This window comes from Mobula hypostoma, chromosome 20 (genome assembly GCF_963921235.1).
Source record: "Mobula hypostoma chromosome 20, sMobHyp1.1, whole genome shotgun sequence".
Taxonomy (NCBI): domain Eukaryota; kingdom Metazoa; phylum Chordata; class Chondrichthyes; order Myliobatiformes; family Myliobatidae; genus Mobula; species Mobula hypostoma.
Genome location: NC_086116.1, coordinates 48,922,931 through 48,936,784, shown reverse-complemented (window position 1 = coordinate 48,936,784; position 13,854 = coordinate 48,922,931). Strand labels below are relative to the sequence as shown.

General features: G+C 40.6%; 1 protein-coding gene across 3 annotated transcripts in view; it reads left to right on the top strand.

Moving 5' to 3' along the window:
• Window positions 1–3,486: 3,486 nt before the first annotated feature.
• The window catches only part of dnajc2 (DnaJ (Hsp40) homolog, subfamily C, member 2), a 36,315-nt gene continuing 25,947 nt past the window's right edge, over window positions 3,487–13,854 (top strand). For all 3 annotated transcript variants that reach the window (XM_063072835.1, XM_063072834.1, XM_063072836.1), the window contains exons 1-3: window positions 3,487–3,677; window positions 8,753–8,943; window positions 13,650–13,725. In XM_063072835.1, the coding sequence (XP_062928905.1) occupies window positions 3,605–3,677; window positions 8,753–8,943; window positions 13,650–13,725 (340 nt within the window). In that variant the 5' untranslated portion in view covers window positions 3,487–3,604. The remainder of the gene's footprint in view (window positions 3,678–8,752; window positions 8,944–13,649; window positions 13,726–13,854) is intronic.

Sequence of the window (13,854 nt, the reverse complement as noted above, 5' to 3'; positions counted from 1 at the left end):
AATAAGGATATGCTCTATTGTTTCAGTCTCCTGACATAGATCGCAAAAACCTGTCGGATGCTTATTTATGATGGCCAGAGTGCCATTAAGGTAGCTGTGCCCAATTCTCAGTCTACTTATACTGTAATTACTTGCTCCTTCGGCTTTACTCCCCTACTTCTTCCCATATCTACTCTGTACTGAATTGAATGTAAATGTCTTCCTTTTATTGGTCTATCCAAATGCTGCTGCCACTGTTGATTTATCCTTCTCCACACTATGCTCTTCCCCTCTGATTTTGATAGTTTAATATTGATGTTTATAGATCCTTTTTTGACTGCTGCTTGCCTATCTGCTGTCTCATTTCCCATAATACCCGAATGTGCTGGAGCCCACATGAATGCGATATTTTTGCCTTGTCCTGCCAGTCTTGAATTTGCAAACAGGATTTCATAAAGCAGATCCTGGTGACCTCCAGCTGTACCGGCCTTAAATGCTTGCAAGGGCCGATACAGAATCGCTACATATCACAATATTATTACAATCAACCTGCTCACTCCATTCTAGTGCTAACAATTTGGCAAACATTTCAACTGCATGTACACTCAAGCGATCAGGTGTTCTCTTGCTAATTTCCAATTGATAACTTGGCACAATTGCAGACCCTGTTGCACCTGTTTCTGGATCCTTTGATCCATCCATAAAAATCTGTATGCCTTTATATTTACATTCTCTATAACTATGATATTCACTGAGTATATCAGCTGTCTTATTACTGTGCTTAATCTTAAGCAATTCCAAATCTACAGAGGGATTTTCTAATACCTAGAAAGATCTGACAGGCCACACTGCACTTGCACAAAATTCTTTATTGTATACACCCATATCTTTTGCTGTTTGCTCTCCTGTCCAGCCAAAACTTTCTTTTTGTGTCCTCTCCTTCTCCCAGCATGTCTGCAATACCTTTTTTGTAGGATGGCTATCACCATGCCCTCTTAAATTAATCCAGTAATTGGCCTCCAGCTGTTTACACCGCAGTCCCAATGGCATTTCATTTGCTAGTGCTCTGGTTTCCTCCCACAGTCCAAAGACATACTGGTTGATTGGTTAATTGGTCATTGTAAATTGTCCTGTGATAGGCTGGGATTAAATGGAGGGTTGCTGGGTGGCGTGGCTCAAAGGGTCTGTTCCGCACTGAATCCCAATAAAAAAAAATAAATGATGGAAACATGTGGACCAGTTCCCGTTATCTCAGGAATCACTTTTCAAAGAAGGCTAGTATCGTGGCTGAAATTCATTAGTGCCTTCAGTGTGTCAGCACAGCCTTAACCATCTGAGGGGAAGTGTCTGAAAATCAAGACCACTAACTTTCCAGTCCTGGACAGCAGTGAAATGATCCCTGATCTTCTGTACATCTCTGAGACAAGGACTTCCTACAGCGGGCACCTTGAAACACTGGAGAAATGCAACCAATGTAGCCTCTGCAAAATCTTCAAATTCATTGGTAGCTGCAAACCAAACCAGGGCATTCTCCTAGGCTAATATCCCAAATTTCGAACCGTTTTCACACTCAGTCAGCTCTGATAGGTGGGCCACAACTTTTGTACATCCAACACCAGATTCCTGAAACAGACACTGTAGTCCAGTGTTGGTGTGTGGCCAAGTGGTTAAGGTGTTCGTCTAGTGAATTGAAGGTCGCTAGTTCAAGCCTTGGCTGAGGCAGTGTGTGTGTTCTTGAGCAAGGCACTTAACCACACATTGCTCTGCAATGACACCGGTGCCAAGCTGTATGGGTCCTACTGCCCTTCCCTTGGACAACATATATATATAAAAGTCCAAGCAAAATGAGGGGTGACCTCATTGAAACTATCAAATGGTAGTTGATAGAGTGGATGTGGAATGGACGTTTCCTGTGGTGGGGGAGTCTTAAAACCAGAATAGGGTGGTGTCCTTTTAGAATGGTGATGATTTCTTTAGCCAGGGAGTGGTGAATCTGTGGAATTCTTTGCCACAGGCAGCTCTGGAGGGCAGGTCTGTATGTATATTTAAGGCAGAGGTTGATGGATTCCTGATTGGTCAGGGCATGACGGGATATGGGGAGAGGGCAGGAGGTTGGGGCTGAGAGGAAAATTGGATCAACCATGATAAAATGGTGGAGCAGACTCAAGGAGACAAATGGCCTAATTCTGCTCCTATATCTTATAGTTACCATTGTGAAAAGAGATTACCAGGAAAGCAACAAAAACTTCAAAGGTTCAGCTGGGTACAACTCTCAATACCAACCAAAGAATGCAGTACAAGGGATCAAAATGTCAAAATAAAGGCTAGACCATTTATAACTGAGGTAGGGAGGCATCTCTTAACTCCGAGGCTGGCAAAGCTTTGGAATTGTCTACTGCAGAGAGCTGTTGAGTTCAGCCATTAACAACAGATATATTACATCTCTGGATATAAAGCAACAAATCTGAGCTAGGTCAGGAAAATTATGTCGAGGCAAGACATTAGTTATGATCAGTGATGGAGAAGGGGCAAAGGTTTGAATGGTTGACTCTTTCTATTCCTTCTGTTCTTAGGATTCGAGGATTTTCTTTAAATATCTTGGAAAAGTATTGCATCTTCTTTCGACTCGTGGGAATTCTTAGCCATGACTGCTTAGGGAGGAGGTATTTGGGATTGCTTTGTGAAGCTTAAGTCCCTTTATTGAGAAAATGACAAGCCAAAGCCCTTTATTGAATGAATGCAGAGTAAAGGAAGGAATGTGATCTCTCAGACTGCCCATCTGCCTCCTGGCAAACACTTACTGTCCCAGCTATGGCAGAGTCAGGGGCTTCACTTAAGATTAACACAGAGCTCCAGAGGAATCAAGCCATGTACGAGGATCAATTCTTTCTTGGATGGTCCTGCACCTTCCTCTCCATACAGCAGATCATCCCAAACTCACTGCTTTCAGACAATTATGTTATTTAACGGATTTTTATGAACGTTGCTTGTTCCTTTTGTTCCATCAGCCATAAGGACCTTGAATTCTCTCAGCAGAACCCGCCACCCAACTCCTGCCTGGCTGAACAAGCTCTACGTCTCCTCATTTGACATCAACTTGTTTTGCTTGATCTAAAAGACAAGAGATCCTGCAGATGCTGAAAATCCAGAGCAGCACACACAAGATGCTGGAGGAACTTAGCAGGTCAGGCAACATCAATCGAGGGGAATAAACAGTCGACTTTTTGGGCTGAGAATCTTCATCAGGTCGGATCTCGACTCTTCACTCTCCTCCATAGATGCTGCCCGGCCTGTTCTTCTAGCTTTTTGTGTATTATTTTGCTTGCTGTCCAGTTGTGTGGTAAAAGTGATTCGGAGCACGAAATCCATGCAAGATGAGATGTCATTGCCACTGTAACTAGCGTAGTAATTCCCCTCCACGCTTGCTAACCGGAACTCTCCCTGCAGCCCCCAGGTTCTACAGACCCATTAACCTCTTGCACCGGGAGGAGGGCCATCCCCCGGAAGTGTTCCGGTGAGAGCAGCCGGCCGGTTCATGTGGCGGCGGCCGCGGCCACGGTGGGGATCTTCAGCGTTGTCGCAGTGCCAGCCTGGTTGGGTGGGTTTGCAGCCCCTTGAATGGTGAATGGTCAGTGACCCAGTCATGCTGCGTGAGGCGCCGGAGGGCCTGGCCTCTGCCGTTCTGAAGCCCCTGGCAGGTAAGATTCGACGCAGCGCCGGGGTGGGAAGCGCCGCTCCTGGTCGGTCTGCCCCGGCCCCAGGCCCGAGCTTCAGCACGGGGTAGAGACCGAGCCGCTGAAATCAGGTTGGCAGCACACTCCTGCCCCTCAGCGCGGTTGCTGGATTCACAACACCATCGCTTTTAATGTTTCGGCAACTGAATGAGATTTTATGCCGTGATTTTTCTTCCACCTTCATGAGGTTTGAGCGTTATACTTCACAATATTTAGAGTATTGAGCCGTAGGCGATTCTGAGAATCTGCACCTGAGGGTTGAGTGTGGTGTGCAGGACGGGATATTGTTTTATAATCTCATTTAATACTGAGATCAGGAATTACTTTGCATGGAGTCTTTAAAATTTTCGACCTCGGAGGACAGTTAAGTGTACTTAGTGGTTGAGTAGATTCGTGGCCAAGCTCGGTAGAACTTTCGATTTGGAAGTAAGTTGGGATATGGGCATTCGAGAGACAAAAGGATGAAGTGTATAAGCTGAGATCTAATTGAATAGGGAACAAAATCTTATATGCTCCTGATAGCCTTCACAGAGGTTGAAGATTTCAGAGGTCAGTGATGATCTGTAACCTGCAAGTTGGTGAAACAAGTGGCACGGTAGTGTAGTGGTTAGCACAACGCTTTACGGTACCACCAACCCAGGTTCATTTGCTGCTGGTGTCTGTAAGGAGTTTGTATGTTCTCTCTGTGACTTGTGGGTTTCCTCCAGATGCTCTGATATCCTCCCACAGTTCAAAGGATAATTGGTCACTGTAAATTGCCCTGTGACTAAGCTAGGGTTAAATCGAGGGATTGCTAGGCGATCCAGCTCGCTGGAAGGACCTATTTCACACTGTATTTCAATAAATAAATATTGCATCAGGGTGGCAAATAATTTTCATTATAGGTATTTTAAAAATTTCAGGGTTAAGTGCTAGTCAAATTATGACAAGTTTTGATTTTGATAATTCATGAGTTCTTTATGAAATACATTGATACATTCCAATTTTGTTAAGGTTTGCCATTTGTATAGTCTATTCTACATTGTATAATCAATCTGATAGATTTTAAATGGGGAAGAAAAGGTTATTTCTTAATTAGAGGAAGTGAAGGGGAAGAGGAAAACAATCTTTGATTTTTTTGGGGGGAACTAAAAATTGAGAAAGGAAAGAAAAGGAGAGGTGACAAGTTGCAAGAATAGTATTTTATAAACGGTAGAGAAGAAAGCGGAAAGCTTCCCAGTAGATCATGATTTTACTCCAGTGATGCAAGTGAAGTACAGAAACATGACAATGAGTAAAATTAGATCGTTAAAGCAAACCAAAGAACTTGTGAAGGAACCAACAAGATGACGAAAGGCCAAGCTGTTCACTGAAGATCTGTAAGACAACAGTCACTGTAGTTGTTGTATATTTTTTTATTTGCCATATGCTCCACAAAGATTGGAACTGAGAAACTCTGGAACAATGCTTAACCCTAAACAGAATTTCATATTTCACAAATGTTGGGGATGATAAAGGCAATAGCTGGCAGTGAGGGGTATTGGTAGACAGGGTATGAGAATGAAAAGTAATATGTTACTATAAATTGGAGGGAACTGAAGGCATGTTGGGAAATATATTAATGAAATTCTAACAAAGACCATCTGAAATCCTGAAACAAATAAAACAGATGGATAACCCACACATAAAGAACTGTTTGGCTATCTTCAGATGCTATGGAAACATCCTCTCTTTGCAGTCTCCTTGAGAATGAAGTTGTTGCCAGCTTAGTCAACATTAATCTGACAAGGGAGAAACATGTTTTACTTTTTAGTTATCTCAGCATTAAATTTTAGAACGAGTTCTTGGCAAAAATCATAGCGGCTCAGTAGTGGAGAGCTGAGCTGCAATCTGGTACTTTCAGCCGTGATTGATATGCTATCAAGCCTAATGTCTCTGATCTCATGGGAAAGAGGTAAGTGCATGATCATGCTTTGCTGAGGTTCCTTTAATGAACTTGATTTTGTTAAGCATAGTTGCCGTTTTAGTCCAGTACTTGTAGAATAACCTGTTATCTGCCTGTGGTTTTAGTGTTACTATGCATCAACATTTGTGTGGCTAAATAAAACCAGTTGTTGTTGGGTTGAACACTGATAACTGGGCCTCCGTTGACTGAAAATAAAGCAAATCTTGCATTTAAAAACAAAGCACACTCTGCAGATCAGAATCAAGTTTATTATCACAGATACATGTCGTGGAATTTGATGTTTTGTGGGAGCTGTACAGTTCAACATGAAAATTACTCTCAGTTACAATAAAAATAGTGCAAAGGGAAATAGCGAGATAGTGTTCATGGAGCATTCAGAAATCTGATGGCATTGGGGAAGAAGCTGTTCCTAAAACATTGAGTGAGGGTCTTCAGGCTTCTGTACTCTTCACTAATAGCAGTATTGAGACGAGGGTATGTCCCAGTTGTGGCCCTTAATAATGGATGTCATCGTCCTGAGGCATTGCCTTTTGAAGGTGCCCTTGACAGTGGGGAGCCATGTGCCTGTGATGCTGCTGGTTGGGTCTGCAAACCCTCTGCAGCCTCTTTCAATCCTGAGCCTTCGTTGTAGGTGGTGATGCAACCAGTCAGAATGCTCTCCACTATAGAAACTTACTGGATTCTTTGGTGACTTATCAAATCTCCTCAAACTTCTAATGATGTATAGCTGTTGTTGTGCCTGCTTGATTGCATCAATATTGTTGGGCCCAGGACAGATCCTCTCAGATACTGATGTCCAGGAATTTGTGCCTGCTCACGCATCATTTCCACTCCTGATCCCACATTGCGATTTACTAAGATGGGCTAAACTATTTATTTACTTTATGATATTCAAAATTTATTTACTCTACTTTGTGAAACGCTTAACTCTCCAAAATAATGTCAATTGGAAGTGGGTTCATAATAAAAATTTAATATCAATTATTTCACAATTTTTTTTTTACCAAACTCGTTTTTTAGCATGGTTAATGCATAAGTTGGCTAGAAGCATATTATAAATCCAACCCTGCTGTTTGCTATTGAGAACATCAATTGATTTGAGAGATCAGTGGGGAAGCAGTAAATTAGCTGGTTTATTAAGGGTGACCTGGTTTGATCTTTGTCGAGCCTTGCATTGAACAGCATGTTTAAATAGTAGCACAGATAATCCATGTTGCCACTAACATTAAAGGTTTGTATAATTACTGAGCAAAGAAAGAAGCAAAAGCAGCATGTCAATTGCTATTTGTAATTCTATAATTTATAATGCAGGTGTGTTTACATGACATTTTCTATGTTTGGTTCTGATATAGTTTTAAATGCTGTTCTAAGCCCCAGCAGCAAAACAGGCAGTAACTAACTATAGTTTTAAATACTCTGCAACACTTGATAGAAAACACTGGGGTTAATTTTGCTGCTGGTTCTCATTTTATCACTACTTTGACCAGAAATTTTGTTAAATTTCAATGCATCAGCCATTCCTGTAACAATATTAATGCTGAATATGGAGTGGAAAAGCAGTGAAGAAACAGATATCATGCTTTTTATATATAGTAGTTTCAAGTTGGCAGTACCTCAAGCACTTTGCAATATATGAATGGGTTCTGAAGTAGCATAATTTTTTTGTGAGTAGATTCTGCACTCACAGTCTGCTGGAGGGGCTCGGCAGCATCAGTGGGGGTGGGAAAGGAATTGCCAACATTTCAGGATTAAACCCTGCATCAGTTGACATCTTCAGTGGGATGAACCTACAATGTTCTAATTTTGGACAAATCTGGTTTCACTGCGAAGATTAACGGGTAAAACTTCTCAGCAAGTCATATGAATGCTACCATTGGTGGGGAAGGAAATCTGTAACAACGATGTTTAAGTTTATTGGAAGTTAACCTTGTTGCCAATCAGGATTTTTTTTTAAAACAGATCCAGATTGATTCCAAAAGGAATTATTTTTAATCTTAGCAAAGCACCACATCAGCTTAAACCTGCTATTTATTATTTGGAGATTTAGTCTACAATGAAAATGCACAGTTTAGAGTTAAATTTCAGTGCTTCATGAAAAGGAATCTTCAGTGAATAGTAATTTTAACCCTTTGTTTTAGAATTTTTAACTTTTTAAATCTATGTTTCAGAATTATACCTGAGGTTCAATTTATATAGTTTTTTTAATTTTAAAAAAATATTTGGTGAGATATCTCATGAGAGGTGTGCTCGTTCTTGGGCTGGATATTTTCACAGATTTTGTGGTTAGTATCTGCCATGCACAAAGCTTATTGACTGCCCACAGCTTTTTCATAGATCTTGAGCAGCAGAGCAACAGGGGCCCTGAGTATTTGTAATCAGGATGGGATACAACGACTGCCTGAAGAACGCTCACTGAGATGTGAGACTAATCATGTCTAAAATGTAACTTTGAGCACAAATGGAATCGAAGTAGGGGATGATAATGAAACTAAATTTCAGTTTATAAAAATATCTCCTGTGTAGTATTGAGATTCCATCTTTTTTTTAGCTCTGAAAAAATGGGTTGATTGTAATTAAGACTTGATTGTGGTATTTACATTTGAGATGTACGAATGTTAATAGGTTTAATGCATAATCACAACAGCTCTACAACCTTGTGTATTTCAGTGGTGATTCTGTTAATTTCGTTATTAGTCTAGTGAAATGGAACAGCTGAGTAAATCAAACAGCAATATATAGAGATTTTGGCATTTAACTGTGCAGATTTAGACTTCACTGTCTAATTTACTCAAAATGAGTGCTGTGAACTCACTGATATTCACTATGCAAAATTTTTGAACTGCGTTGCCTTAGGGCTGAATTGAAGGAACAGCTAGCCTGTGTTCATTGTTCCCTGCTTTGTAGATTTTTAGAATCCAAATATTGACTATTATTTTCTGATTTTAATCTCTTTCATATACTACACTCAGAATTTTAGTTCTTTTTTTGGCTTGTTGCTTCATTATAGTACAGTATATTAATAATATTTTTAGTTATTGTCATAAGAACATCTGTATCAGCAAGACCTTTTCAAGTGATCTCATTTTCCATGCAGCTTCTGTGCTGTGCCCAGTGGAGCCAGTTGGAAGATGGTTTGAGGCACTTGTAAAGAGACGGGCAAGGAATGTATCAGCTTCCTTTCATGAATTGGAAGATGAGAAGGAATCATCTTCTGAGTCAGAAGATGAAGAATTACAACTTGAGGAATATCCATTGCTGAAAACACTTGAGCCAAAAGACTGGAAGGTATGTATAAGGTGTATGGTTAAAATTTCTGTCTGCAGTCAAATGGCAATTTAAGCATGTTAATACACTTTTGCATTCCTAATGTATTCATTTGCTTTGATTCTTGAGCCATTTTGTCAGTTTTAATTTATTGGTTATTTCTTTAATACCTGCACATTAATTTTAGAAAGTCAGGTTGTTTATTTTCATCTTGTTCATTGTCATTGAGAATTGATAAAGATTTCCACGATAGCTTTGCCACGTCAGCCTGTTGACCATAAATGAATGCTACTTTAGAAATAGAAAATGTTGGAAATAGTACATTAAGAACATCTGGTGAGCGAAGCTGCGCTTAACATTGTGCTAATAAGTTATAGAGTTGGTGTGTCTCCAAGTGGTAATTCATTTTTTCCAAACATGCTTGTCGATGATGTGAGCCTGCTGAAAGCACTTGACAAGGATCCATGGATTAATCTGATTAAATTTAAAGCTCATAGAGCTGAAGGCAAATTCTTGACCTGCTTTGGTGATTTATTTGGTAGTAGAAAATAGATTAAGGTTAATGGGTATCTACTGTGATCGGAAATGTGTGTTTAGTGTTTCATGAGGGGCCTGTTCCTGTGTTGTACTGACTGATCCAAATTGTTTTGTGAGTCCTTGGTTATTGATTTTATTTTGATGATTTGGACAACATAACGGTGAGTTATTTATTGAAATTTGTAGGTGGTATAAAGATTAGGGGCATAGATTAGATTAGATTAGATTAGATTCAACTTTATTGTCATTGTGCCGAGTACAGATACAAAGCCAATGAAATGCAGTTAGCATCTGACCAGAAAGTGTTATTTACAAAATAAGAATAATGCTATTTACAAAATAACTGCGAATAAAAAGTAAGTGCTACAGCACGCAAATGTAAAGGTACTGAATCAGTACAATATGGGTGCAATACTGCCTAGCTCTATGATGTGAGGTTCAGCAGGGTCACAGCCTCAGGGAAGAAGCTCTTCTTGTGCCTGCTGGTGCGGGAGCAGAGACTCCTGTAGCATCTACCAGATGGGAGGAGAGTAAATAACACTTTCTGGTCAGATGCTAGATGAGATGCATCCTTGATAATGCTTTTCGCCCTGCCCAGGCAGTAAATAGTATAGACCGATGTTGAAATTTATAGAAACATTGGATCTGGTAAGGGGACAAAATTGTAGGGTTTACATGCACACAAGTTGGGTTAAATAAAATTTCAGGCATTTTCTATATAGTGGAAGTGTTGGGAACAAAAACAAGAGATCGTAGGTTTAAGGTGAGAGGAAGATGTATTAAAGGGAACTTCAGGGGAAAGTTTTTACAGAGTAATTGGTATCTGGAAATTGTTGTTGGAGGAAGTGGTGGTCAGATCCGATCACCATGTTTAAGGGATACAGGCACTTAAATAGGCAAAGCATAGAAGGATACAGGCCCTGTACAAACAGATGGGATTAATGTAGATGAAAAAAGCTGGCTCGGATGTGATAGTCTGAAAGGCTCATTCTGTGCTGTACAAACTGTGACTCAGACTCCAGCAGAAACTCAAAGAAATTCAGGGAGATGGCAAAGCAACTTATTGAAAAATAATGGTAGTGTTTTTTTAGAAATAAATGTTCAGTGGAACTTCAACTTGTATAGCTAAAAGCTAGGATAAAATGGGAGAGATGTTTATATCAGACTCTACCCTGGTTAGAATGTATCTGAGTACTAGAACAGTATAGCATACAGCCCACCATAACTAGATTAAACTAAAAATGGAGTCAATGGGAATTAGGTGGGAAGCCCTGCGCTGGTTGGAATCATACTTGACACAAAGGAAGGTGGTTGTGGTGATTGGAGGTCAATCATCTCATTCTCAGGACATCACTGCAGGAGTTCCTCAGGGAAGTGTCCTAGGACCAAGCATCTTCAGCTGCTTCATCAATCACCTTCCTTCCATAAGGTCAGAAGTAGGATGTTTGCAGATGACTGCATAATGCTCTGCACCATTTGTGACTCCTCAGATAGTAAAGCAGTTCATACCCAAATGCAGCAGGACCTGGACAATATCCAGGCTTGGGCTGACAAGTGGCAAGTAACATTTGAGCCATGGAAGTGACAGGCAATGACCATTTCCAACAAGAGAGGCTCTAACCATTATCCCTTGACATTCAGTGGCATCATCATCACCCTACTATCAACATCCGGGGGGGGGGGGTCAGGGGTTACCATTGACAAGGAACTGAACTGGTCTAGCCATATAAACACCATGGCTACCAGAGCAGGTCAAAGGCTAGGAATCCTGTGGCGTGTACCTTGCCTCCTGACTCCCCAAAGCTTGTCCACCATTTACAAGGCTCAGGTCAGGAGTGTGATGGAATACTTGACACTTGCCAGCACTCAAGAAGCTGGACACCATCCAGTGTACAAGGCAGCCCAGTTGATTGGTACCCCTTCCACAAGCTTCCAATCCCTCCACCATCGACGAATAGTTGCAGCAGTGTGTACTATCTACAAGATGCACTGCAACAACACAAACAGAGTTCCTAAGGCAGCACCTTCCAGCCCCACGACCACTACCATTTAGAAGGACAAGAACAGCAGATACCTGGGACACCACCATTTGGAAATCCCCCTCCAAGTCACTCACCATCCTGACTTGTCCTTCATTGTCGCTGGCTCGAAATCATGGAATTCCCTCCCTAACAGCACTGTGGGTGTACCTACACCTCAGGGCTGCAGCAGTCGAGAAGGCAGCTCATCATTACCTCTCACAGGCAACTAGGGATGGGCAATAAATGCCCACATCCCATAAATGGATACATTTTTTAAAAATCCTTTCTGCCTGCACATGTTCCATATCTCTCCATTCCCTGAATATTCATGTGCCTGTCGGAAAGCCTCTCAAATGCCACTGTCTTATCTGCTTCTGGTATGACCATCCATGGCAGAAAGTTCCAGGCATCTACCACTCTCTGTGCAAAATAAAACTTGCTTTAACTTTTCTCCCTCACACCTTAAAGCTCTGCCCTCAAGTACTTGACATTTCTACCCAGGGAAAATGATTCTGACTATCTACCCTATCTATACCTCTCATAATTTTGTAAAACTCTATCAGGTCTCCCCTCAGCCTCTTGTGCTCTAGAGAAAACAGTCCAAGATTGATCAACCTTGCCTTATACCTAATACCTTCTAATCCAGGCAGCATCCCGGTAAACCTTTTCTGCACCAACTTCAAAAGCTTTTTTTCTATAATAGATCAACCAGAACTGCACATGGTATTCCACCTGATTTGTGCAAAGGATGTGTAAATTGAAAGAAAGAAAGAGGAAAGGGAAACAAGTGCTGTAACTGAGAGGTGCAAAACTGTGCAGCTGATGGAAATCCGAAATAAAAGAAGTTGGAACCAACCAGCAGGTGTTTTTGAATCTTTGGATGTTGATAGAAGAAGTAGCCATTCACTGATGTTGCATTCCAGTTACAGGCATGGGAAGGTTAGGAGAGTGGGGAGCAAGTAAGCTGCATAAAGAGTGTTTCCTTCAGAATGCAGAAAGGAGAGGGAATAACTTGTTTGGTGGTGGCAAGGATACAAGCATTTGTTTCAGGTGGGCCGTGGATTCATTTTTGTGCCCTCCAATTTAGTGCATTGTATTCATTGCTTATGTTGTCTCCGCTGTGTCAGAGAAATCAAAGCAGAGCACCTTTGTTCAGAATACAAAGGCGATCCTGAGCTTTCAGTTACCAGTCAGTTTAATTTTTCATTATTTTCTCCTTGGCCTTTTGTATTGTTCCAGCAAAACCCAAAGTAATCTCAAAGAATTGTATCTCATCTTTCAGTTTGGCATGCTACACTCTCTGGACTCAACAGTGAATGTTTGGTAACCAGCTTTTCCAGTTTGTGCTGTAGCTGGGCAATTCTGATGAACAATAATCATACATAACTTACTTTACTCTCCCTGTAGATGCTCCCTGAATTGCTGGGTATTTCCAGCATGCACTAATTCTTCAAATTTCCAGAATCTGCAATGTTTTGTATCTCCTTTCCTCGCTCTCATTTGTCCTGATTAATCTCTCAGTCCTCCAGCCTTCGTCATACTCTCTCAGCTCATTTCTTTTCATAACACAGTATTTTTGATTTGTTTCTATCTTTTATCCTCACTTGATAGCAGTTTTCTCCAAATCAATTCTTATATTTAATTAAATATATAATCCCACCTGCACGACATTAAACAAAAAGTAGTTCCAGTATGTCTGAAAGGATACAAAGTCACAAAGGACCAAAGTATGAAGGCCGATGGTAAAATCCAATCAGCCGATTTAATAAACTGCTGCTAAATAGTACATTTAATCAATCTGGTTTTTGTTATTTGCCATTGTTATGGGGTTTCTTTAAAACACCAAAAATGAAGTATATTCTGTGGGCAAATGTGAAAGATTCTGAAAACCAAAATTGCTGCTGCTGTAAGAGTTTAGCAGGTCAGGAAACATCCACACAAAGGGAAACAGTCAACGTTTCAGGGACAAGGGTATTTTCTGTTTTTGATGTAATAAGTTCCTGTTTACGGTTAAAACATAAGGGGAACAGACAAGTTTTAAATGCTAGGAGCTCAGTCTGAACTTCAGAGTGCTTTGGAGTAGTGCATCTTGGTTTATCAATCAATTAAGCTGTCCATCTGTATTAATTTTATGGTTAAGTTGATAGTTGATTTTTTAATCTTTTACAGAATCAAGATCATTATGCTGTTCTTGGGTTAGGACGTTTGAGATACAAAGCAACACAGAGACAAATCAAGTCAGCACGTAAGTATTTTCCCACTAACTGAAGGGTTCATTCGTTTGGAATCCCTTTTAGTTTTGTACTGTGATTGATATGTGTTACATGGAATTTAAATGTCATTTGAGAAATTTTAGATAGCTAATTCAGAGGCA